This window comes from Poecilia reticulata, chromosome 1, assembly GCF_904066995.2.
Source record: "Poecilia reticulata chromosome 1, P_reticulata-male-v2, whole genome shotgun sequence".
NCBI classification, from domain to species: Eukaryota; Metazoa; Chordata; class Actinopteri; order Cyprinodontiformes; family Poeciliidae; genus Poecilia; species Poecilia reticulata.
The window spans coordinates 8729087-8755193 of NC_088830.1; the positions used below are offsets into that span (position 1 = coordinate 8729087).

Here is a 26107-nt window from a genome sequence, read left to right on the forward strand (position 1 = left end):
TACCGATTCTGATTTTGGTTGATGTTGATTTTTATTTATTTTTTAAAGTCTGAAAGGTTGCCAAATATAGAAACAAAGTTGCTACATTTTGTTGGGTGACCATTGGTTAGAGCAAAAAGGGACAGTAGCTGATTTTAAGGTCTTTGTGGAGATAGATAAGATCGGTGGATAAGACCGGTTCCATGTTCAAGTATCAATCAATCACCCAAGACTGACGAAACTGGTGCCAAGAAATGGGCCATCGGTGCACCCTTACTCACAATTTCAACTTTATGTAACCTTCCCACCATTTAAACAATTGATAGTACCATGATCGGCACTACTGACCGCTTAGAAACTCCACAATATGATCTCCTAAAACGCACCACGCCTTCCAGGTGGCCATGGTAACAGCACTCTCCCATATTGACCCAATGAGTATTTTTTTTCCTTTTGTCATATTGTAATCCTTGTTTTTTTCACCATTATATCAAAGGAATGTTATAGTCTGTGAAGTTGTGTACAGGCAATAAAGTTAGCCATTTTTGTTAACGGTAAGGTGTTTAAAATGAAGCCAGAAAAAGAAAAGAAACTAACATGTTGGGAAATCTCCAACTTTCATTCATTCAATACGAGAGGGGAACACTTTCAGGAGATAACGGGAAGTCAGAGCTGAGTACAAGTCTTATTTTTTAGCTTTCTACAGCCATCTCTGAACATGTAGAATGCATCGATTTTAAGAGGTTAAGGTAAGGACAGACCATGTTCTACGGATGACATGAAATGCTAATATGAGAAGCTAAATGTTAGTTTAAAATGCCATATCTGTTTTACAGCAATATCACACAAAACCTGTTTTACAGCAACCGTTTTTTTTATTATTTACATTTAGAGTATGATTAGGCCTGTTATAATAACACATTTTCTTTAAAGGTAAATTGTCCCAGAATTTATTGAAATAAATATTAGTTGTTTTGATGCCATTTTCAAGTAATATAATAGTAATAATGGCATAATAAAGTAAGAACACATAGTCAAGTATCAATAAACTTTAAATTGTAACAAACATTTAAACACTGGAACTGGAAGACATTTTAAATATTCAAAATAAATCAAGAAAACAAACAACAAATAGAGACAAAATAGAGTTCTTTTGTCTCTATTTGAGACAAAAGAACTGAAGAGTTTTTTCATTCAGTTTTTGGTAAAAAGAGAGAAGAGAAAAATCAAGCAAATAAAAATTATTGAGTTTCTTTTAATTTATCATGCGATTAATTGATTTATTGTGGCAGACATGAGTGTGATGTGGTTTTTAACACGAATAACTTGCAAGAATTACATCTTTTTAATTTAGATTTTTTTCCCCAAGTGATATCCAAATCATTAAAAATAAATATTAACCGGACATTTAAAAAAAAAAGGTTCAGACAGAAAATTGGCCGCAAAATTATAATAAGACCTACACAAACAAAAGTTACAACCTGGTTCTTGAAAAGCCGATGTTTTTAAGTAATACAAGACAGATGGACATTTTTAAAACGTTGGAGAATAACTTGTATTAAATTCGATGCAATCTGAATGCCCTGGTTGTTAAATGTTCACGGTGCGATGACAGAAAGCGTCCGCTCTGTAGTTTTCTCACAGGCAGCTCCGTGTCTCTGAGAGCTGTGAAGTGAGCAGCGCAGGGAGGGAAGAGCAGAGCGGAAGTGTGTGTTTATCCCTAAAGCTGGCTGCCGGAGCCGGGGCTCATTAGGCCCAGTGGGTGATGGCAGCAGGTTGGCAGCTCTGCTGATTTCGTTAACCTTTACCTCAGGGCAGGCGGAGAGAGCAGACAGCCACACAAAGACGATTTAAACCCAGCCAAACAATCTAATAAGAGAACCTTATGTGGAACACATCGCTGATTTCCAGTCTGATTTTTTTTTTTTTTCTTCATTCCTGGCTGACAAATTGGTAATCATAAAATCATTTCCTGTGGTGAAAATTACATGGACTTTTTAGCAGATTTGTAATTTGTTTCCCACCTTCAGAAAGCGTAGAGAATTTTTCTTTTTCTATTTGCAAGAAGTTGCATTATTATGGTAATTTCTTTGCTGATTTGCTAAAGCATAAAAATATGACCAAATATCTAACTAGTCTTACAATATTTTCCAGATTAAACTACACATAAAAGAAATGTTTATTTATTCATTTATTTTTCAGATTTTGGTTTAAAATATCCAAAAACAAAATCAATTTATAAATCTGCCTTTTAGTTTGAGAGTCGGAGAAGAAAACCCAGCAGGGGCTCTGCTGCAGTTTTGCATAAAATTGTGCAAAAGTGAAACAATAAAGCTGAACTGCTTAGAATTTCATCGATTCTCCAACCTTTTTATTTGTTGTTGTTGTTGTTTTGGTAAAGGTTTGTTTATGCAAATTTCAGGCAGTTCTGATTTATTTTTAAGAATCACATTGGAAATATGTTTTGCCTTTAGCAGTTCTAAAATATTGATGTTAGAACCAGAGATGACGTTATTCTCTACGTTAAAGAAAACTCTGTGATACTTCTGAAGCTCTAAACTAAAAACACACTTTTATTATTATTTAGCATCCAACAGTGGTTTCAGTGTAGTAACTCCATATAGAGAACATAGACAATTACCTAAAACTCCAATATTTCTATGTTCTATGATAGTTTAAAGCTCAAAAGAATGTGCTGCTCTCAGTCTTCCTGTTATTTGATCAACATCTTGCTCTCTCTCATAGTCTGGACAAATTGGAGGCAAGTCTCGATATTGATTCTTACATCTGACATCAGTTTAAAAAAAACCTTCCTGATACTGACATAAAACCCGTTTTTAAATAACAACATCCAGACTGAAGAGAGTTGTTCACCTGGTAGGGCTTGGGCATTTAAGACTAAAAAAAAAGTTTCTGATAATTTGGTGTTCGCTAAAACTGAAAAATGTAGCAGACCACTCAACTTCTCACTAATTCTCTACTAAAAATATTAACAGAAAAACAAACAAAAAAAAATTAAACTGTCCTGTAACATTTACATATTTTAAAGTAAAACTAAATCTACTTTAAGTATAAAAGTACAACCAAAGACTGGTCCAACGTGTGTTAAAGTGAACTCTCCCTAAAGTTTTTGCTTCTGATAGCTGAGATCCTAAATCACCGCTATGACTTCATCAATAACTAATAGTATAATCTGAAACCAAAGGGATTAAGTTGTAATTTATAGCTTTTAAGATAAACAATAGAAACTGTTGCTGGATCTTTTTCTTTTTTCTACCAGCTGTGAGGATTTCCACGAAAAAACTCAATACCTTTGGAGGGGACTGCTGCTGCTGCTGTTGGTGATGCTGTGCAGCCTGCTTGTTGGAGGCAGGCAGACCGTGCTGAGGATGAGGATGATGGTGGGGATGAAGGCCCTGTGAGGAAGACTGGTGTCCCTGAAGGGGCCTGAGGGCCCGAGGGATGAACTCCGGGGCCAGCGGGTTGAGGACGTACGTCTTCTTGAGCTCCAGGGCCTCCAGCTGAGCCTTGATCTGTTCGAAGGTGATGCCGTGCAGGCTGGAGTTCTCGTGGCAGATTGAGATGAAATGCTCCCAGAATTTTCTGGAAAGAAACCAAGAACGAAAATTAAGCCACTTCTAAATGCACGTTAAAAATCAAAGCATCTTTCTGTTTGCTGTTTTTAAAAGCGAAGTTTCCGCTGCGCCGCTGACCTCGACCTTTCGTTGCTGGAAATCTGTGTAAACGGCACGCTCCTCCTAATCGCATCAATTTTACTGGCTGGATGCTGATAGGCTGACATTTGCCAACATCCAGACAGTGAAATCCTTGACATGTTGTTTTGACTAGCGCTGGCAAACCGCAGCCATTATGGAGACGGTTGTGGAGGCGGGCCCACATCGATTCAAACAATGAGCCGGCAGCATGTTGGATCAATTACAGCCCATATCCAAGTAAAGGAGCAAATTTATCCAAGTTGAGATAAATCAGATTAATCCCAAATGTAATCGTTGTTGTATTAAAATTAATTCAATTCGAAAATACTTTATCCAACCCCAAAAGAAAACTAAATGCAACACAATGTTCTTCAAAGATTTGTTGTGGAATAACAGTCTGAAGAAAAGGATGCTCAGGCTTGTTCATCATGGTCTTGATTTTATGAAGATTAGGACCAAAGTTAATCTTTCAACAAATACACAATCTCTGTATTGCAATCTCTTTAAGAGTATTACAATATTCATTTGGAATAAATGAATAAAAGTACTATTTTTTTATGTTAACAAATGCTTGACGTATTACGGAAAAACATTAAATGAGCTATTTTTTTAAATAAAATTAAACAAAAATGTAATTTACACTTTTAACACCAATGTTACAGTAAGATTTAGTCTGTTATGCAGGAGCATCAGTTTTTACCTTACATTTAATATAACGGGCGTTAAATCTGTCAAATGTCAGATTTGAAGGGATTACCTGCAGCGTCCCACAGAGCAGAGCGCTATGGGGTCTCCCACCACTGCGACCAGGGACTGGGCTCTGGTGATGGCCGTGTTGAGCAGCTTGTAGTTTGACAGGAAGCCGTAGTCGAGGTCCTCGGTCGAATCCTCCACCAGCTGCTCTTTGCGTTTGATGGCCGTCTGCTTGTGCTTGCAGGTATGCCGAGTCCGCACCGTGCTGAGGAACAGCACCCGGAACTGTTTACCTGAAAAATAATATATATATATATATATATATTTTTTTTTTTTTACTATTATTACATTGGTTATTTTACAGCAATGCATCAATCCAGCAGGATCCAATAAAACATTTAGGTTTAGCAACAGAGAAAACATTTAATCTTGTGTTATTAATTCAGCTACAGAGCAGGTTTAAATGTTAGCCAAGATGTATCAGAAAAAAAGTCATCACTATTATTCAATAAAGGGTCAAATTTGGTAATATTACCCTAGTGCTTGTTGCTGTATTAAAAAGAATACAACATGATCACATTTGCAGAAAAACTGACATGATACTCTAATATTTGTCCAACTCCAGAGCTTGTTGATAAAACAGAGATTATATGTGCAAGAAATGTAAAATCCAAGTGCTAAGAAAACTTTCCGTCCTGTCTGCAAGCTGCGCATTGCTTCAATGGTGTGAATAATGAGACATGAACAAAGCAGCTGGATGCAACACAAGCCAGAGCAAAAGAGAAAAGCAAAAGAAACTCAATTCTCACCAAGTCTCAGGATTGCAAAGAAAGATGGAGCCACTGACAAACCAGAATAAAATACCGTAAAGAATAAAGTTTTACGACATATTTGTCATTTTCACCCAAAGCTTCTCTTTATTTTTCTGCTTTGTTTTTAACGGCGAACTCACTGAATAATTCTGACAAATCTAGAGAAAGAAAACTACCACACCATTTAGGTAAAGATTAGTACACGGACTACTTAACATGGCTAATTTTCTGTGTCATTTAAAACTTCTCTTTTTGTTTTGCTCACCTTGGACATTGAGCACTCTTTCGACGCTGACCTCGTGCATTCTTTTCTTTCGGAGTTCGGCACGAATGCGGAAAACCTGGTCGGCGTACGGCGACACCACCCCGATGCTGCCCTCGTCCAGCTTCCCCCAGGCCACCGGCCACTTCTTACGCAGCTCCTCCACCCGCTCCACAATCTCAAACACCTACGGAGTGATCGGGGGCATCAGCAACGGGGCTTCAAATTCAACACCACAAGAGACTTGAAATATTTCAGCTCACACAATAATTCTGTGTTATTTATTTTAGCTGAATATGAACAGAATAAGACTGTAAAGAGAGGGAAAAAGACAGCTAAGCAGATGTATGTTAAAGCTGTTATGTTTAAACACGAACGGTAGAGAGAAAACAGCATCTTCAACCGACCAAAATGTGGATGTTTGAAAGACAAACATAAGGCTCCGTTAGTTTTGGAATTGGTGATTCTTTCAATTATTCTTGTGATTAACTGCATTAAAACAATTTTACACATTCTGCAGATTTTTCATTTATACAAGATGAGAATCGGATAAAATACAAATGATTTTATTTTATTTTTTTAAAGAAGAGAAAGATTTTACTGCCTAAATTTCAATCACATATTCTTTTAGTTTTTTAGTGAACGCTTAATTATTTCTAGCAAAGGATGCATCTGCGGGTAAAAAGTACTTCTAACATCAACATGTGAAAAGCTCAGCCTTTTATACTCGACTTATCAATAATTTGTAAGGTTAATCTGTTGATTAATTTGTGATTTGCTTAATAGGAGTTTTTATTTATTTATTCTTTAACAGAATTTGAACCAGATGAAGCTGAAACTGTACCACTGGAGGAGTTCTGGGTAGAACATTTAAAATGACAAATGCTTGTTAAACCTTATGTGCAATATGTATGAATTTCAGTAATTGACCTTTTCCTGAGTCTCCAGTTAACAATTAATCGATTACTAAATTAATTGATTATTTCAAAAAGTGATTCATCACAATTGATCATTTCAGATCATCTCTCTCCCATCATTATAATCAGTCATATTTCAGCAGCAATGACACATTTTTGCTTTTTTTTTTTTTTTTTTTTGCAAAATAAAAGTAACCAATCATGTTGCCTTTGGTTTAATTTACTTTGATCAAGATTCTTTTGTTTTAATTTCTTATTGCTTATCAAGAGAAACCATGTTAGTCCAGACATAGAGACACACTGTTGGTTTCAATAGACTTCAAAAAGGCCTTTATTGAATAAAAATAAATCTCCCCCCTTTTTAAATTGACTTCACTGACCCTGAAATGAGACTTATGAGAAGAAAAGGAGGCGACACCATGCTGTTTTCACACCATGATGCCTTACATGCACCCGACCTGAAATAGCACTGAGCAAATTTGTGGATATTTTTCTCGCAGAGCCTAAAAGGCAACGTAAAAAAATATATATTTGAAGAACAAAGGGCGCTTTTATGACTTGCATAGCGGTGAGGGATCAAAGAAGGTCCATCAAAACAGGAAGCTGTGGTTTAATGAAAGCAGACGATCTGTAAAACCTGGGATATCAGTGCTGACCGAGCTGAAAAATATCTGGAATATGAAGAGAAGCATTTTTGGTTCAGAGTCGAGCTGACCTTAAAATCTAATCATTCTGAAAGCGTAAAGCTTATTCAAAAGTTCATTTATTTCCAAATTCCAAGATACGAAATCACTTCAAATATAACAATCAAATCCGTTAATTATTTATATTAGTCAGAATTCAGTTAGTGAGTTTTTTTAAAATTTTCTTTAAAATTTCATCTTAATTTGAACTACAATATGCTATACAACTGTAAATGTAAATGTATACATACACATTTAAGTAAAAGCTTCTAAACTCCCTCACTGAATGCTCAGAGCCCAATTCAGACTGCGGATCTGTAGACAGGGTTTCTGCAGGTTTTAACTCAAATTTGAAACCTGCAGTGTGAATTTCATTATGGCTTTTTAAGACCATAATGAAAGGAATTTAAGACCTATTTTTGCACAGAAATGCACAAACTTTGACCAGTCAACTCACAATAAATCTGCACTTATCTGTGAGTGCAAATTTATAGTTGCTAGTATTTTAACATCTAACAAAAATGAGCGTTAGCTGTGAGTTACTGTTAGCTGCAACTGTCTCAAGTTACAGAAGTGTGACTCAAACTTTTGCCTGACAGAAAGGTCCAGCAAGAAAAAGAGAAAAAATGCATAGATAATGTGAGATAAATGTTATCTCGACATCAATGCAATTAACATATTTAAGGCCAAGTTACTTTTTAAAACACATTTTAAGACCTTAAGCTTAAATACACAAATTTAAGATTTTTTCTAAAGGTGAGCGGACACACTGGTAAAACAAGAATGGATTGTAGGCTTAGAAGAAGAAATATCTAAATTACACTTGCAGGACAATGTTAAAGCAATGGAAATATTTGTTTCATCACATAACTGCATGAAGTAGAAATGCTCCAAATCGTACCTCTGCGTTGTTGTAGTAGGCAGTGCTATTCTTCTCCTGGACATCTTCTCCTCTGGCTGTGAAGAAGGTCAGCGGGTAGAAATCCTTATGGCACGGCTGCTTCCCACTCGCGATTAGCTTCCCGTCGTAAAATAACTCGGATGTGTAGCTTTGGGAAGAAAAAACAGAGGGATGGCAGGAAAGACAGGAAATGAATATGAAGTTCATAAATGAATATTTCTCATTAAAACTAAATAATTGACACATGACTGCATATTAAGGCTTAAAGTGATTTGATGCAGAACTGCTCCTTTCCAACAAACTCAACATGGTTTAATTGTAACAGAATTTAAACAGGTTTCACAAACTCAAATCTTTAAAAGTGAAAATGTTAAGACTACAACAGAAATGTACAAAAGAAATAGATTTTTTTTTTTTATTTGGCCAAAGCTGTATGAGTTGGCAACAGATGCGAGTTAGTGGTGAAGACGGACGTCGTCCAGCCAACAGTTGGTAAATTTAGATAGATACAAAAAGCTAGCTAGCAAACAAGCATTAGTAGCTTTTACTTGGCTTAACAAGGTGAGTGAAATGTCAGTGGGCAACTCAAACTTCTGCATCACAGTAAAGTCTACATGAAATACGCAAGATTAAATAGTTCATCCAAAACAAAATTTCAAACCTATGATAACGTATTTAATGCCAACTTGCATTTGCTTTAATGAATTTAAGACATTTTAATGTCTTAATTTTAGATGCATGAATTAAAGAATGTGCCGAAAGTTTATTTTTATTTTTAATACTTTTAGGATGCGTGGACATCCAGTGTAACACAGGAGAAACTACTCACTGCTAAATGTGAAACGGTCAAGGTTTGAAATGTGAATGTGAACAAAAAAATAATAAAAAAAAATGTCTACACCTGTGAAGTCTACTCTTTCAGACAACATCCTTAATAATAAAATATTTTTATCTGAATAAATAGGAAAATCTTTCTTAGTAATGCCTGAAATAGTGACTGATTTTAAAATAAGTGAGTCTACATTTTCTTTCCACTATTTTCCATGTTCCGTATATCAAAATCTCAATCATAAACATGTTTAGCAAAACAGCTTCCTTCATGTTATCGCAAAAGTAATTTTTCATTTGTAATAAAATCCTTCAGATCCTGTTATACCATGTTGGTGAAAACACCCTGATACAATGAAACGGTTATATTTAAATTTAAATGTACTTCCCTGTGACAATCGACAAAAAGAGAGGATATAACTTGTGACAATGTATGTTTGTTGTATGAGAAAAATCCTTTCCAAATATAAATAACAACCAAACTGAGTGAGAACTGCTCTCCCACCATGTCTGTACATCTTTATTCCACTGGTAGACTCTGCTCCGTAACGTCGGCATTCAGAATAAGCAGAACCTCCCACTGCCTTCTTTAATATCGACTTTCCCAGAACTGATTCGCTGCTGGCAGCGCTGAGTGCTCACACCTACTTGATGATAGCTTCGTGGGAGCGATAGTTCTCGCACAGCAGGATGCGGCAGGGGAATTCTTGGGGGTAGTGCTCGTACAGCCGGTCCAGCAGTGACACGTGCAGGTTGCGCTCCCGTGCAAACTCGCTGTACACAAACGGACTGAGCTGCAAGGCAACAGAGGAAAAGGGAAATTTGGTTCATTTCAAAGTGTCACCCAAGGACTTTGATTTTGTTAAAGCAAAATGAAGTCCATTATGCTTTCCGTTTCACCGAAGCGTTGAAGCTAAAAACAAGGTCGACAAGAAAAATATAAAATTACATCACTTCAGTAAAACACCGGCCGATAAATCGGTCGGCCAGAAAGCTGCAATCGGTGCACCCCTACTTTGGATACAGTCTGTTTACTGAAAGAAATATCTGACATGCTTACTGCTTTCTGAATAAAAAACTATTTCTTTTTCAAGCTCAACAGCAGAACTGCTGAATAATACTTTACAACTGTACACCAGACGACTGGTAGCATTTGATTCATTTCATCTTAGAAGCAATAATAAAAGAAAAAGGATTTGAAAAACAGAGCAAAAATGTCAACCTGAACCTCAAATTCTATTTCAACTTGAGGTTAAGTATCAAAAATGTTTGACCTTTTCTACTTTGACCCCTTTTTATACAAATCAGATAGGTATTAGACTAAATCTTTATTTAACATTGGGTTAGATTTAATCAGTAAAGGCCACAGTCTTCTATGAATATTAAATTAGGTCACACAAAACTACTAAATGGACAAAGTAAAATAAAAGGAAACCACTTTCCTTCCTCTGCAAATACAAAGAACCTGTTTTCCAGGTTAGAAAAGCAAATGGAAGATAGAGATGTAACAAACTGAATCCTGCGTTTGCATCCCGTTGCTCCGTGTTGACTGAAACGGAATAAAGACGGAGTTTGTAAAAAGTAATTATTCAACGCCAGACTCTCACTGTGTCTTTATCCCGCCCTCCCAGATAATACTGTGCACTCCCTGGAAATCACAGGATGAGGAAAATTAGGTTTTTAATTCCTTTTGCTCATGCAGAAAGCTTGACTGACAAAAGTCTTTGTTTCTGTTATCTGTGGACTGGAAAACTCAAAGAAGGCAACAAATGTCCCAAATTCTTTTTTTTTTTCTCTTAATATCAAATTCTTAACTTAAAATAAAAACATACAAGCATTTCATAGTGAGCAATATGTAGTGCAAATTGAGTTTATAAGTAAAACCAAGCATTAAGTCAAACTTTATTTTCACTAATACAAATCCTCCGGTCTCACCTGCATATGGTCCCCAGCCAGCACGATGCGGGTGGTCTTGCTAGCAAGAGGAAAAGGCATGATGGTTTCACACTCCATGGCCTGAGCTGCTTCATCCAACAGGATGTGGGTGAACAACCCTTTTTGGGGAGAAAAAAACAAAAAACACAAACTACTAGTTTAGCCTCTGTTCCTCAAAGTGTTGGAGGGAAGAAAAAAAAATGGAGAAAAATTCTGCAGAGTCAAATGGGTAGGAAAGTTTTTCTTACCCAAAGTTTACCAAACAGAGACATATAAACATTCTAGAGTCAAATTAATCCATTGTGGGTTTAAATTTCAAGCCTAACACCAAAGGACGCCACTCATTCTTTGCAATATATTCCCAATTTTTATTTATTTTTTTTATTTTTGTGTTTAAAAAAAAGGGGTTGTTTTGTTTATTTAAAAATCAAACCTTAAGATTAAACCACTGAAGCTAACTTTGAGGTCCAAACCATTTTTATCAATTGTCAACTGGACAGGGCAACCCGCAACAAACAAATATGCTGAGAGACTCCAGAGAAACTGGCCGCCCAAAAGTAAAAACTCAAAATGACTACAGCTCTTGAACACTTACAACCCGCCCATAATCCGACACGTTCACACCAAACAGTGCTGATGGAAGCAGACCCAGCTCGGCCAACACTGAACCAGACAATAACCAGCTAGAGAGAGATTTGATAATAGAGAAGAAGCTTAATTAAGACGTCAATTTGTGCAAACACACACATTAGCACTTAAATCTTTACATTCTGTTTTCATTGTGGGCTCTAAGATGGTTCTACACTCTCATTTAACCAGTCCTGCAAACCTAAGGCAGGGGTTTTATAGAGAGAAGGGTTGAACCCCGATTTCAAAAGCTCAACTGGTGCTCGGCAGCATGAGTGGGGGAGATAAAACGGCATGGCAAATGAGTGCTGGAGCAAGGAGTGGAGGGGAAGAAAGGAAAAAAAAAAACCCAGAGAGGCTGAATAACAACCAGCGAACAGCCTCTAAAGCTGAACCGGTTTCACAGGGAGGTGCATGCAGACATGAAATGTGACAGCTAAAAAAATAAAATAAAACTTCTGGGTTGTCAGAAAAGTAAACAAGCACCACAAACATGTCTAGAATAAAATTATAAAAGGATGGGCGATCGGATATGGAAAGGAGTTTTTAGTCTTTAGCAGAACCCGTCGAACAAACGAATGCATGCAAACATGCTTCTGGGCATTTTTAGCTCCACTGTAAAATCTGGCAAAAACAGTGCCAGTCTGAAGAATCTTTCATCATAGACAAAGCAGCAAACATCTGTTTTTGCGCACAAATGCATCGAGGTGAAACTGCGGCGACATCTGCCAAGCCTGTCACACGTCTTGTTAGTGTTACACGTGGGGACCGTCATCTCCAAACAATTCCTGCCAGAGCTCGCTGTGAGCGACATTGTTCTAGAACTTGTTTAACTTTCCAATCAGACTCACGGTGCGGAAAAGCTGTGCTGTAGTTACAGAGTCCAACAGATTTTTGTTAACCCCCTGATACAAACTGCATTGAACGGGAAGCCTCAATCCACATCAACACAACCCAATAAAAGCTTACAAATGATGTAGAGGAGACGGTAGGGATGGGAATGTTTCCCCCCTCCAGGCAAGGAAGGGGAGATTAATCAGAAGACAAGAGGGGGAAAAATATGGCCCTTATGATCAACATGTTGGGAGACAGGCAGGAGGAACATGGCGCTTGATGTTTCACCTTAGAAACAGCTACCGGCGTCGGGGGAATGGATCTCATTATTAGAGGTCCAAATTACATTTTCTACACGTTACAGAGCTAATAATGAAGTTTGCATTTGGAGAAAACCATAGCATAATATTTAGGGGTGAAAGGGAGAGTTCATAAGCAGATGTGAATAAAATCAGAAAGAAGAGAAAACTCTCTCTTCTAATCGTGCGGCCCCTCGAAACACCGTCCGACCCTTTATTAGGTCAGGGGAGGTTTGGAAAGTCTGGGCAGAGGTCTGTGAATGAAGCCACACCAGGTCTTGTAAATCCACGCTTGTAAAAAAGGTTTGTCAGATTGGTCATAAATGATTCTGTATGTGTAAAATTGCAGAGCCCGTCTGATGTATTGTGGTTTCTGCTGCACGGTCTGACACGCTTTAGGACCCAACTTAATATCAGATCAGAGAAATACTTTTTAGTTTTTGACACAAGCCTAACTACAGACTGGAATCTTTAAAGCCGAGCTGTAAAATCCCAAAGTCTCAAATCCTATAAATATATACATGGACTATAGATGTTCTGAACCAGGCTTGTTTACAACCTGAATCATTTATCTCATTTATTTTGTACTACATGAGTTTGATAAATATGTAAATATACAGTAGATGTATGTAAATATACAGTAGATGTAATCTGACAGGAGGAGTTTATATGTTATACCTGTTTCAGAAATAACAGCCTGATTATTAACCGTTTCAGCTGAGCTGAAAGGATTCAGCAAGTTTGAGGCTAAATGTAAGACTTTGACACCCGTGTGAGGCCGATAAGATTTTAACTTTAAGCCTGCAAAAAACCCAAATAGACTAAAATAACTTTTTACTCAATTTATATTTAAGTTATGCACAAAAGGGTTTCTGCCAGTTTCACCAACTAAAATTTATGGCTTTTAAAACCTTTTTAAAAAACCATTTTGAATTAAATTTAAGACCTGTATCATGACATTTTTTTAAAGACAATTGAATATTTTTGCGATGTCTATAGCAGAGTGCTGAGCTTTTCTGCACAGAAAGCCCCTAGTCTCGGACAGGTCGCCAGCAGAAAGTAAGCCAATGGCAAAGAAGAAACGTCATCCAGGCAACGAGCGATAAATTTATACTTTAGATGATAAGATGCAAAAAAGTTAGCTAGCTAACTACTGAGGGTATATTAGCATCTAGTTAGCAGTAGCCTCAACCACCTGATGAATGAAGATGTCTGCAACTTCCTTGATGTTTTTTACAGAAATTAAAAAAAACTACATAGATCTAGAATAAATAGCTCTGCCTTAGATTTAACAAAAATCTAAGGCCAACTTACATTTTTATGAATTTTTTAAGACAACTTAAGACTTAATTAAGGCCTTAATTTTAGTCTATTCTGTTAGCATAAGTTACTGGAAGCAGGTTACAGCTAACTATGTTAAACTGTTCAGGATATGGATTGTGTCAGTAAGTTGTTTAAAGAATAAAAATGTTGGTGTTCAGTTTGTCAGCTTGTTTTCTTTTTTTAATCTTTTTTTCTTCAACACATATTTTGGAAGGGGTTTAATGGGGAAGAAATATCACAAAATTCCTTGCAAACATTTCTAAAGTAGCGCCACAAAATCATAGATTTTGACTGCAAAACGATTACAAAATCCTAGATGTGTTGCCTAATGAAACAAAAGTTGGCGAGTATGTTCTGCCAGCTGATAATTGCATATTTCACACATATCAATAATCCTCTTGAAGGCAGACAGAAACAAGAAATCCTCAAGTTCTTTTCTTCGTTTGAGGTAATTAAACAAGGCGATTCAATAAGAATTAGGCGATGTTCCCTGTGCTGCATCCATCATATCCAGTTAATGAAGCCTATAAATTACTGATAACAGTTTATACACACATCAACTTTTTGTTCGATGCAAATGATGCTCCACTGGCCAGAAACTGAAGATAGCTTGCAAATTACGCAACACGCTCAAAAGACTGCGCTACAGCCAGAACTTAAATAATTTAAGAGAAAATGCAGGGTAGTACTCCAAAAGGGGAAAAAAGCTGCTACAAAGTGGAATATGAATATAAAAAAAAGATTCAATATTTAGCATGAAATCTTGATCACTTCATTTCCAACGAGTCAAATCCTGGTGAAACCACGAAGGACACGATTAAAGTCCGTTGTGAAAATAATGAAATGAGAATTCTGGTAGCAACTTTAGGACATGTTTTTTTTTTTTCTTGCTGTATTAAATGAAACATAAGGGTAATTGGGATTTTAAAACATACATTAAGCACTAAACTGAACAAAGTTGCTCAGTTTAGGTCGTTTCTCGCCTGTGACTCTAATATATGAGTGACTTAACTTATTTAGAGTTAACACAACCACAACAGAGATTATTTTCAGTCTCTTTGAATGAAAAATGGTTGAAATACGGCTTCTAAACTCCAAAAGTACGAGCAGATTTAAATGAAACAGAATAATCAATCTGGACTTCCTGGTAAAACAGCAAAAAGTCAAGCGTTATAGTTGAATCGTTAAATGGACTAAACAGATTGTGGCCATTCGCCAAATTAAGAAAAGCCACAGACAGAATTGTCTATTAAAGCTGCTGCTTGATTCCAGGAACACGGTGCTGCTTTTACTAAATGGTTTTAACTCATTTTGCATCTGCAGGAAAGAAACAACAAAACAGATTTTTTTATTTTTTTTTTTTTACTCACTTTAAGATAATGAGCCAATTGGAACAGTGCAAATTGTTCTCTGCATGTCTGACATCCTGCTTAAGAACTGGCATTTAGAAGAACAAGGGTAAATGTCAGCTTACGGGTAAAATATACTAAATTTAGAGTCAAATAGTTCTAAGCAAATCACCCTTCATTTGGTTTTGTTTGAAAAAAATCATGATCAAACAAGTCAAGTTTTACATTAAGACCAAAATCTTCAAATTTAGTTTCAGTTTTTCCAGCTAATAACATGATACAAAGTTTTAAAAAAGTCAGTTTTGGTCTTCAATATCCATATGATGCATATTTTCAGTAGCTAAGATTCTACCACATAAAAATGGTGAAAACATTGCAATGAACGAAAAGAAACACAAGCAGTCAAAAAAAAGCAAGTCAATCGCAACTGATATCAGCGTCACACCATTAAGAAATGTCAGGGGAATGACATGATTTCTGATATCCTGCAGTTCTTGAAATGCATTAACGCCCAATCAAATGCTTTATCAAAGATGGAAGAAAAGTTAAGAGCCGAGTTTCCATCACAAGATCCGTTACTGCTACTTAGAAGACTCGCAATCCCTCCGTTGCCTTGTTTCCTGTCGATTTTCATCACCAAACGCCAGCAGAGCAGGAGAGATGCAACATGGGGTGGGAGGCCTAATGATGTGCAATACATTAGAAACAAGCAGATGGCGTATCCAGGCAAGAGACAAAGCCCCCTCCCCTGATACATTAGTGCCGGTTATTAGCTTGCGCCGACAAATCGGTTTGTTTTCCACGACTTTGGAACAACTTAAATGAATTCCAATCCGATCTCCCAATGCTGACTGTCGAAGTGACAAGAATAACCAATAACGCAGGTACAATGCACAGAGCAGCTTTTTTTGCTGATATTGCCAATTAAGACCTTTTAAGACATTTTTATGAATAAAAATTAAGACCTATATCACGACAGAGATGTCCAAAAGAAATGAAGTGAACCAAAACTGTGAAAGTCCTGGGATCTTTGTGGTTCTCACATGGTTTACGGGTCGCTAGCTAGTTGGGGAGCCATATGTTAGCTGCTAGCTAGCATGCAGGTATTAGTAGCTTGTTACTGGTAGCATTAACTGGCATGAGCCACAGAAAGCAGTGTGATTATGTTTGTGCACGGCTCAAACTTCTGTCTGATAAAAAAGTCCTATGAGGAAAAAAACCTACCTAGACTATTTGGCATTAAATAGTCCAGCCATGACAATATCAAGATCTGCAATTAACGTATTTAAGGCCAACTTACATTTACCTTAATGAATTTAAGACATTTTAAGGCCTTCGTTTTAGATGCACGGATTAAAGAATGCGTGAAGACCCTCATAAAGGTGTGTTTGAAAATAGGCACCAGTTTTTAACAAAATGTATATCTACTAGCTTATAAATAGAAAAACAAGATATACTGCAAAATATGGGGTAGTTTCATGCAGAGTAGGGGGTAAAAAACCCCAACAAGTTTTCTTATTTTTATGATAAATGACTGAAGGCTGATGGAATGTCACATAAAAAAAACAAAAAAAACATAATCAGCTCCTTTAATTCAAGATTATTTTGGACTTACCAGGCTCCAAATCCAGCTGGCAGAGGTACTGGGAGGTGCTGAGGGTGACCACGACAACACGGTGCCTGAGGATGTCCTCCCTTGTGGGCATCTGGAAAGTGACCTGTGTGCTGGAGATGAGACAGTACTGCTGGACCACCGGGTGGACGGTCTTCACCCAGCGGTTCCTGAAATATACCCTGGAGGGACAAAAGAAGGCGGAAAGATGAGGATAAGGAGATGCAAAGTACTAAGAAATGTTCTCTACAAGAAACTCAGAGAGAAAAAGCACACATTTGAACCTGTATAAACTTTTATTCAAGTGTTGTGCAGAATTAAAAAAATAAAAATGGTGCTTTTATGCAATGTCAGACAAGAAAAACCCCTACAGTTTTGACAGAAAATCTGGGCATGTCAAGACAAGCAGGGCTTCTCTACCTCTGGAGTTGCAGAAATATTTTTGAAGAAAAGTAAGAAATTGTGTTATGAGTGGCCTTAAGGTGGTTCAAAAAAGAAATAATGTGTTGACGTCCCGACGGTCTGAAAATATCTGCTGTAAGGTGAAAACAACAAAGGTACACAGCAATTTGTGTTACTGCTGATATATTTGGTCTGCCTGCAATATTCAATAGCTGTAATTCAGATAAAATGGATTGATGGAGTGCCACACTGATTCAGGGAGTCTGACAATTAGGCCACAGCGGAAATAACTTTGCTGGATGTTGACATCGAAATGGCAGACAGCTGAGAAGCGAAGACTGCATTTTCCCAACAACTCATCTAAAACCTGTTCATTTTACACTTATTGTTTAAAGTTTACAGCAATATAACCAGACCGTAGATTTTAGCTTCTTCAGTATTGCTAACACAATTTTCTCTGTGCATTAATTCAAGGTATATTTGCTGTTTGAACTATTAAAATAAGTAATTATAGGTTTTTCAGAGGAGGTCTCAAATATTAGTTGCCTTTAACTGGGAAAAGTTTTTTTATAGTAGTTATGTAAAGCATTTCAAGATTTGAGAGGATCCTCCTCTATGGCGAATTTGCTGGAGAATTACAGAGCTGCTTCAAGGTGTTATGTTTGAATCCCACTTTGTACACTGCAAAAAGTCCCCTTTCAAAAACAAGAAAAAAAAGTACAAAAATAAGGTACAATTTTCTTAAAATAAGAAAAATTATCTGCCAACAGAACAAGAAAATTTATCTTGTCAAGATTTTCTAAAACAAGAAAAAATATCTAACCAAGATAAACCTACAATATCTTAAAATTAGTGTATTTTTACTTAAAACAAGCCAATTTTACTTATACGAGTAAGATATATCATCTTATTTTAAGAAAAATTATCTCAAGTAAAGAAAATGTTACTCGACACTGAAATTCTTGAAATAGCGTAAAATTTTCTTATTTGAAGAAAAATGTTCTATGTATTAAGAAAATAAATCTCATATATTCTATTTATATTAGTAAAATTGGCTTGTTTTAAGTACAAATACACTAATTTTAAGATATTGTAGGTTTATCTTGGTCAGATATTTTTTCTTGTTTTAGAAAATCTTGACGAGATAAATTTTCTTGTTCTGTTGGCAGATAATTTTTCTTATTTTAAGAAAATTATACCCTATTTTTGTACTTCTTTTTCTTGTTTTTGAAAGGGGACTTTTTGCAGTGATATACCTAAATCTAGTTTATTTTTATTGTTGCATAGGATTAAAATATATATTTTATCATAGCCTTACTCAAGGTTCTTATGCTAAGACAAAAATACAAAAATTGATCCTGTGAATACTGGAACAAGAGATGTTATTGGCTTGCTGAAATGAAGACATGAGTTCAATTACTTTTAACATATTTATTACGTTTAAGTTTCACATAAGCACAATAAAACATGACTACTGGTCAGAATAAAGTCTGGATGGGCATCTGATTCTGAAACAATCCTGTAAAATGACAGAACAATGAAGATCTGACACATCTGCCGCACTCATAAGATGCCCTAAGAGTCAAGCCAACCACAATGAACTTCTTCCAATAAGCCATAGCCTTTTATATGTGGAAGTCTTGCCTCAGTTACAGACGCTGTTCTCAAGACATCCGTCAGCAGCACAGAGAGGAGTGGCCACACACACACACACGGATGCTGAAAGGTGTAGTAGCTGTGATGTCCTCCTTTCAGAAGATCAGGGCAGGCATGGTTCCAATGGCCAGTAGAAAGTTGGTTTCATGATCACCACAGAGCTGAAAAGTGGTCTTGTTTGAAGTTGTTGGGTCATCTGCTAATTGGAGCACAGACAGAAAAACAATCACAAAACAAACCACGTTTTAGGGTCTAATCAGTGTAATGATGAATCAGTATCATAAATTTCTTACCTTGAGAATGTGAAGGATGCCGTCACTTGCATTTCCCAAAGTTTCTTGTATATGGTGCAATACGTGATTGGAGACTTGTCTGGCATAGGCTTCACCATGGCAACAGTTTGGTTTACTTGAAAAATAAAACAAGTCTTATTTTAGTTCATGTGCTCAATTACAATATTACATGAATTCAAGATGGCAAGAAAGTCATTTTAATTAAATCAAACAAGGACTACTTAAATTCACTAATTAAAAATAGTGTTTAAAATATCCTGGTAACAGTGTGAAATATCTAACCTTGTAGACTCAATGCATTTAAGTTTTTTAATTACAGCACATAAAACACCCTCAAAGTTAGTGAAATACTAGGCGGAATTGCCCTTTAACCATTTCCCGAATGAGAAGCCACCTTAGCTATGTTAAAAAACGGAAGCTACCATGAACCCGTGTCGATATTATTTTTAAGCCACAGCTATTGTGGTTAATAACTGTTCAAAGCTCATATTTACAAGAGAGGCTCTTTAACCGCGGATGAAAATTGGCATTTCACGACATGCTAACTAGCTTCAGTTAGCTTATCTTAGAAAGACAGACAACTTTAAACTTACCTCTGAGTACAGCAGCTGTAGGGTCTATACACGTAAAAAAAGTCCTCCATCTTCATCCACGTCCAACCGAGATTAGAGAATTTGCCAAAAGAAAATCTTATAAAAGTACAGTAGATAAAAGCTTAGTTAGGCTGTTACAACTGAATTAACCGTTAATCAGGGCAGTTAAATGATCTCTGGCGTTGCCGTTAGTGATGTGCGGATTGATACTGAAATATCGATTCTTTCGATACCAGAACTTAATTCTTTAAAATCTATTTTCAGATCCAAGGATCAATACTTTCAACACTTTAGTAATTTGAGATAATGTAGATTAACAAGAGCAAGTTAGAAAGTAACAAAATTATTGAGATCTTGCCTAAATGAAACGTTGTTAATGGGAACTACTTTTTCTTCCGCCTGGTAAGTATGTAATGTATAATGCCCAAGCGCAGCGTGCTGCTGACGCTCACACACTCAGAAATGGACATGTTGACAGATTATAAAAAAAGTGACACGGAGCTATTTCAGCTGCCATTTTATAGTAGTTTTAATAATTAAACAATGATGTAAACTGCTAAAAAAAATAAAGGGAACACTTAGACACTTAAGTGAACACTTAAGTGTTCCCTTTATTTTTTTGAGCAGTCTATTTAGTAGGGTTATTACTTTACTAATTTTGTTTTTTTTAGTTTGCAACTCCATTTTCACATGTTTTGTATATTTCTGCTGAGTTAAAATAGCTTATAGTAAACAAGATTGTTGTCTCAATATACTTCTGAGTTTAAAATGAGTGCATCAGAGTACATTGTGTTCTTTTTATGAAGCCAAGATATGGATTACATTTATTTTTATTTAATTAAGAAACAAACTAACTGTCTTTGCACAAAGTATGGGATCTGTATTGCCAATACCAGCTTAAATTTTACTCGGTATTGGATCGGAAAGAAAATCTGTTGTATCGAACATTAATACTATCTCACTGACATTTTGGGCGCTTTCCCATTTGGATTGTATGATGTCATAAAAGGGGTTACAAACATGATGAATAAAATATTGTTCAAACTAATATTAGTAACTTATATTTCAAATTCTTACTTTATAAACCAAAAGTTAAAATATTTATCATGACATTGAGCTAATCAATATTGTTGATTCTAATCTCATTGTGTGGAAAACCAGCCATTTCAAATCACACATCAATAGAAATTTCATGACATGTCAGTAAGTGGTCCCACATCTTGCATCAAGAAGATCACTTTAAGGTCCACAGCAGACGGAAACATGCCAAGAATTATCTTGATATATAAACTGATATTGTCTCTGAAATTGTTGTGTTAAATGTCAACCGTTTAAATATTAAATTATAATTTCCAGTACACTCTGCCAACTCATACAAGAACATAAGTTCATGTTTTTTTTTTTTTTCATTGACAATAACACAAAGGATTCCATTTGGACATAGTCCGTTTTAATTATCTGAATACATTTCATTAAGTATGTGATTTCGCTTTCTGTGCTTGAAATAAGAAATTTTTACTTATATAAAATAAGTTCTAGACTTGAACTTTGATAGGTAAATATTGATAATCTAGATTCTAGCACATATTTACTCATAATAAGTAATATTTTCTTAATATTAAGCTTTTATATCTTACTGAGATAATTAAGTACAAAAACACTTAAAATAAGAAAAATATTCTAACATAAATCCCTCTTGGTGAGAAAAATTATCTTGTCAGAAATAAAATAAGAAAAATCTCCTTAATTTAAGATATTTAATCTTACTAAGATTTTAGTTTTTGCAGTGTACAACCTTGTTTAGACCCAACGTTTTTCTTTCCAATGACAAAGCAAAGCTTGGAATGCATTATTTGCCCATTACATTTCTTATTTATTTTATTTGTTGCTTTTAACAAAGTTTATTAAGACTTGCCAAATTGGTTTGACACTCATGCACACCTTGTTTTTTGTGTGTCCTTAATCCAACTGTGGCTTTTTTTGAAGTTAGTACGTTTGAATCCTCTGTTAGAAAATAATTTCCCAAATAGCAGATTTTTCAGTTTTAACTTGAAACACCTTTCTAGTTAATATCTTAGAAATGTACTGTAATGTTCGTGTTAATAGAAAATTCCTATTGTTTGCAGAATTAAAAAATTTGCTGGTAGCTCCACTTTCAGACAGTCTTAGCAATGCTAGTTGTATTAGTCACACCAAACAGCCGATAGAAGTTAAAAAATGTCATCTTAGGAAGCTGCAGAAAGCGCTTCCTGTAGCTAGCTAGCTACAAGAAGAAATATCTTTGGGTTCTGGAGAATGCTTTGCACAGTGGTTGGACTCTGCCATCAACAACTTGATGAAAAATTAATGCAACACTAGGTGAAAGTAAATCTGTATCTTCCTTTAAATAAATAAGCTTTACACACCTCAAATTAAACTACACATCTATGAAATAAATGCAAAATCACAACCGAGGTATTTTAGATTGCATTAGTTGCGACAGTGCAGGCTGGAGAACAAAGTAGAGGGTGATTGGAGATGCTGCTGCAGTACCTGAGAGGTCTGGCGTGCTCGTTGCCTGCTTCGACATATGGATGAAGATAGTCTTTAATGTAAAGGTCAGCTGCACTGTTGGAATGAGTGCAGATCAGGACCCTGTAGATACAAAAGAGAAACAACAGCAATAATAAACTACAGTGCAGGAGGACATATGGTATAAAGTGCCACTTGCTTTTAGACTCTCAAAACTTTTTTCTTCAGTTTTAGAAACTTAAAACTAAAGAAAAGAAAGACTGGGGAAGACACGTTTCTCATTTAAAGATGGAAAAAAGAACATCAACCAAGCAGTACAAGAGGATTGTTGAGATCTTCAAAGCCAGAATCAGTACAAAAGTAAAGACAACAAAGACTTAGGAAAAGTTCTGTGTCAGAAGTTTATGACTGCATCCACCAATACAGGAAAAACAAACTGCACAGGAAAAGGGGAAAGAAAATCACAGGTAATGCATCTAAAAACAAAGTTCCTCCACATCAAATTGGATGAAATATTGACCATCAGTGCCCTGAATCCAAGATAATACATGAGCTTAAAAATGTTGAAGTAACAGATTCCCAGAGAGAATTCATAAAAGGTAAATGTGATTTAATGAGAAAAATCCCCAACCAGTTTCTGCGCATCTAAAGAAATATGACTTTACAAGAGGAATGATATATTATTATGTCCTTTACAGTTAAAAGTTATTTTCTGTTTGTCATCATATTAGTTTAGACAGAATTATTTATCGCAGTGATGACACGTTCTACATGTTTACATACCTCATACCTCATGAAGTAAGAAAACTGCAATATAAATTTTAAAAAGAGCTAGCTAGCTACCAAGCTAGCGAGGTATGTTAGCAGCTAGTTATCGGTAACCTTCAACATTTTGAGTCACAGAAAGCAACAATATCTGAATGCAACTCGACCCTTAGCCAACAAAAATGTCCTGTGATTAAGAAAAATCCATAGAATATACAGGATTAAATAGACATGACACGACAAAATTTAAGACCTGTGAAGAACGTATTTAAGACCAACTAACTTTTTTAAATGAATTCAAGACGATTTAAGGCCGTAATTTTAGATACATGAACTTAAGATTCTTTAGAGATGCACCAATACGCTCCATACCCAAGTAATGACTATTATGTTACTGTACTTTTTAAGGCAATTTTTCCTTTATATACCCTGTTCTCCTATTAAAAAACAAAACGTAAGCCTCTGTCTGACATATTGCATTCATTTTTCATTAAGACTAGCGAACCATTTACCTGATGGTGCTATATTGGTTTCTTTCCAGCTCAAGAAACTCTAGCGTGTCCTGCGGGCAGCGTCACACGGAGCGCCGGCTCCGTAATGAAGAAAAATGCCAGTGAAGAAGCTACATTGTTGTACATCACTGTGGGGCCTGCAGATGTGGCGTAACTTCACTGACCGGCTCGCGCTGCACATCGACTTCCATTCAAAGCCAGGGAGCGAACCGTAATAAAAGCCAACCATGTGCATTGAGGGCAAATGACACGTATTCGGCCAAATGACCAGTGTGCTTTTCTTTCAAGTGACAGAACTCGCAACAATGGAAAGCTAAGCTAATCACTCAGCACAAACAGGACCTTCGAGACACATATACATACAGCTGAGTGAACAACGCCACATCTCATTTCTTAATTGACCTCCCTTAAAATTTGACACATTCATGTGCCAAGTTCCTGATGCTCCAACTTCAAAGCTTGTTGCAAAGCCCTGTTATACAGAAAAACTTTTGATACCCCTTCTAGTAATTTGGTAATATTAGAAGGTCTTTGGTATTTTAGCTACCTAGTCAATACTTTGTACAATCATATTTGCTTGCAGTACCAGCAGGTTTATCCATTTAGACACTGATGTTTTGATCTATTCTTATAAAACATCCCCAGCTCAGTGAGACTGAATAGAGAATGTCTCTGAATATAAACCTTTAAAGCTGCCATAGATTCTTAATTGGATCTAAATCTGATTTAAGGTTTTCCCATGCGAGGAGTCTCCCGATACAACGTTTACACTTCTGATATCGATATTGCAGCTTTGAGCATCAGCGGATACCAATATCGACCCAATACGATTTCAATGAGAGCTGATTTTGACACTTCAGATAAAGTATGGGAGAGGCTCAACACTAAACCAATTCCATTGTACTTCTGGCTGAATGTTTTGGATCCTGATGGAAGGTGAGTCCAGAACCAGTCTCAAGTATTGAATCTCAAGGTTTCTACTATAAACAGCTCCATCCTAAAGAAAAACAATGCCAACATGTCAGCACCTTACGTTCCTTAGATGGTTTACAGCAAACCCCAAACAGAACTTGTTTTTCTTATTAGTTCTGTAGTACACTGCTTTCAGCAGTAGCTTTATTTCTGCCACTTTTGCATAAAAGCCAGAATTGTGGAGTGCAGACTCTCCCATGTTGTTCGGCAACATCTTGGTGCTCTTTCCACAGACTGAACAGCGTCTCGGAGGAATGTGCTAATTAATAATGCATGAAAATCTAGATTTTCCTGTGAAATATCAACACTGGTCAAAAGTTTCACATACAAGTGAAGGGATCCCAAAGCAAGTCAAAAAGAAAAGAGGCAAGATTTCTACCTGCTGCTGTCCTGGCGAAGAATGTGTTTGACGGCCTGTGCCAGGGTGAAGGTCTTGCCGGTACCATAGGGCCCAATAATGAGGATTGGGGGAAGAGAGATGGAGATGGGTGTGGTGATGGCCAGGATGGCCTCTTTCTGCTTGGCGTTCAGACGGGGGTCCAGCTGTTCGTCCCACTGCCTGAAACAAGAGACAAACACAAACTCCTTTTAACATTTTGTCTCAAACCAATTGTCCTCCAATACTCATGCAAATTGCAACAAAGAGCAACTTTAACCTCACGAGGCAGACCTTATTCACCTTTTGACCAAAGGAAAACATATTATTGTCCTGTTTCTACGTTATGCACCAACCGACATGTCTGACATTTCAATTAAGTTGAAAATGGAGCCGCGTTCGATCCACTGATCAACTTATACCAGAATAAAGCCAGTTTCAGATGTATGTGTCAGTAGTCAAACATCCCACACTAATTAGCTGCTAATAAATCTGCAATCATTATTATCCTCACATCAAACAAAAAGGAGGCGGTCGAAAAAGACTATAGAGAAGCACCACACATTAACAGATAAATAGAGGTGTGTGTGTGTGTCCAAAACAGCTGTGCATGCGACCGCAGACATATTTGTGAGTGATGGGAGTCACTGTGGATGTAGTGTGTGTGTTTGTGTGCGTCTGTCTCTACACATTAGTGTCCTCATTATAAAGGCTGCATCCTCTGAAGCTGTGAATCCACCGACATCAATTGATTTAACTCCAACTGAGACATAAATGAAGGTCTCTCTCTGTTTGTTTGTGTGTGTGTGCGCGTGTGTGTGTGTGTGTGTTTATATCAGATCAATATATAATGTTTTGAGTGGAAAAACCTTTGCTAATATAAACAACTTATTACGGCTTCAATCAATTCTCTTCTTCTGAGATAAAATGACTAATTTTACAGTAAAATTGTAATAAGGTTATATTATTAAAGAAGGCATGACAAAAATGTATACACCCTCTACATAATCAGCCATATCCTTCTTGCAATTCCTGAATTCCCTTTTACATGTTTTGATTTGGTGACAAGATCCAAGTCTTTCAGGTTGGAAGCTCCTCTTGGCATCAGCACACTGACCTTTAGCTTCCTCCACACATTCTCAATCAGATTTAAAGTCGAGTCCTTCTGTGTTGTTCCAACCCATTATTACTTCCAGCAGAAAATTGTTGCCAAAATTAAAACCTCTTATGCACAAGTTATATTTGTGACTACTTGGC

General features: G+C 36.4%; 1 protein-coding gene and 1 long non-coding RNA gene across 2 annotated transcripts in view; both read right to left on the reverse strand.

The window, feature by feature from the left end:
- The window catches only part of helz (helicase with zinc finger), a 62046-nt gene that overhangs the window by 12590 nt on the left and 23349 nt on the right, over positions 1-26107 (reverse strand). The window contains exons 16-24 of the mRNA XM_081604851.1: positions 24854-25033; positions 22247-22348; positions 16774-16952; positions 10727-10845; positions 9440-9585; positions 7964-8111; positions 5466-5649; positions 4453-4681; positions 3291-3582 (exon numbers count right to left, since the gene is read on the reverse strand). Coding sequence (XP_081460977.1) covers positions 3291-3582; positions 4453-4681; positions 5466-5649; positions 7964-8111; positions 9440-9585; positions 10727-10845; positions 16774-16952; positions 22247-22348; positions 24854-25033 — 1579 coding nt within the window. The remainder of the gene's footprint in view (positions 1-3290; positions 3583-4452; positions 4682-5465; positions 5650-7963; positions 8112-9439; positions 9586-10726; positions 10846-16773; positions 16953-22246; positions 22349-24853; positions 25034-26107) is intronic.
- On the reverse strand, positions 18773-20115 carry LOC145550962 (uncharacterized). The gene is made up of 3 exons (XR_014086745.1): positions 19715-20115; positions 19122-19236; positions 18773-19027 (listed from the first exon to the last, which is right to left on the reverse strand). It is a non-coding gene; the product is annotated as an uncharacterized LOC145550962 (long non-coding RNA).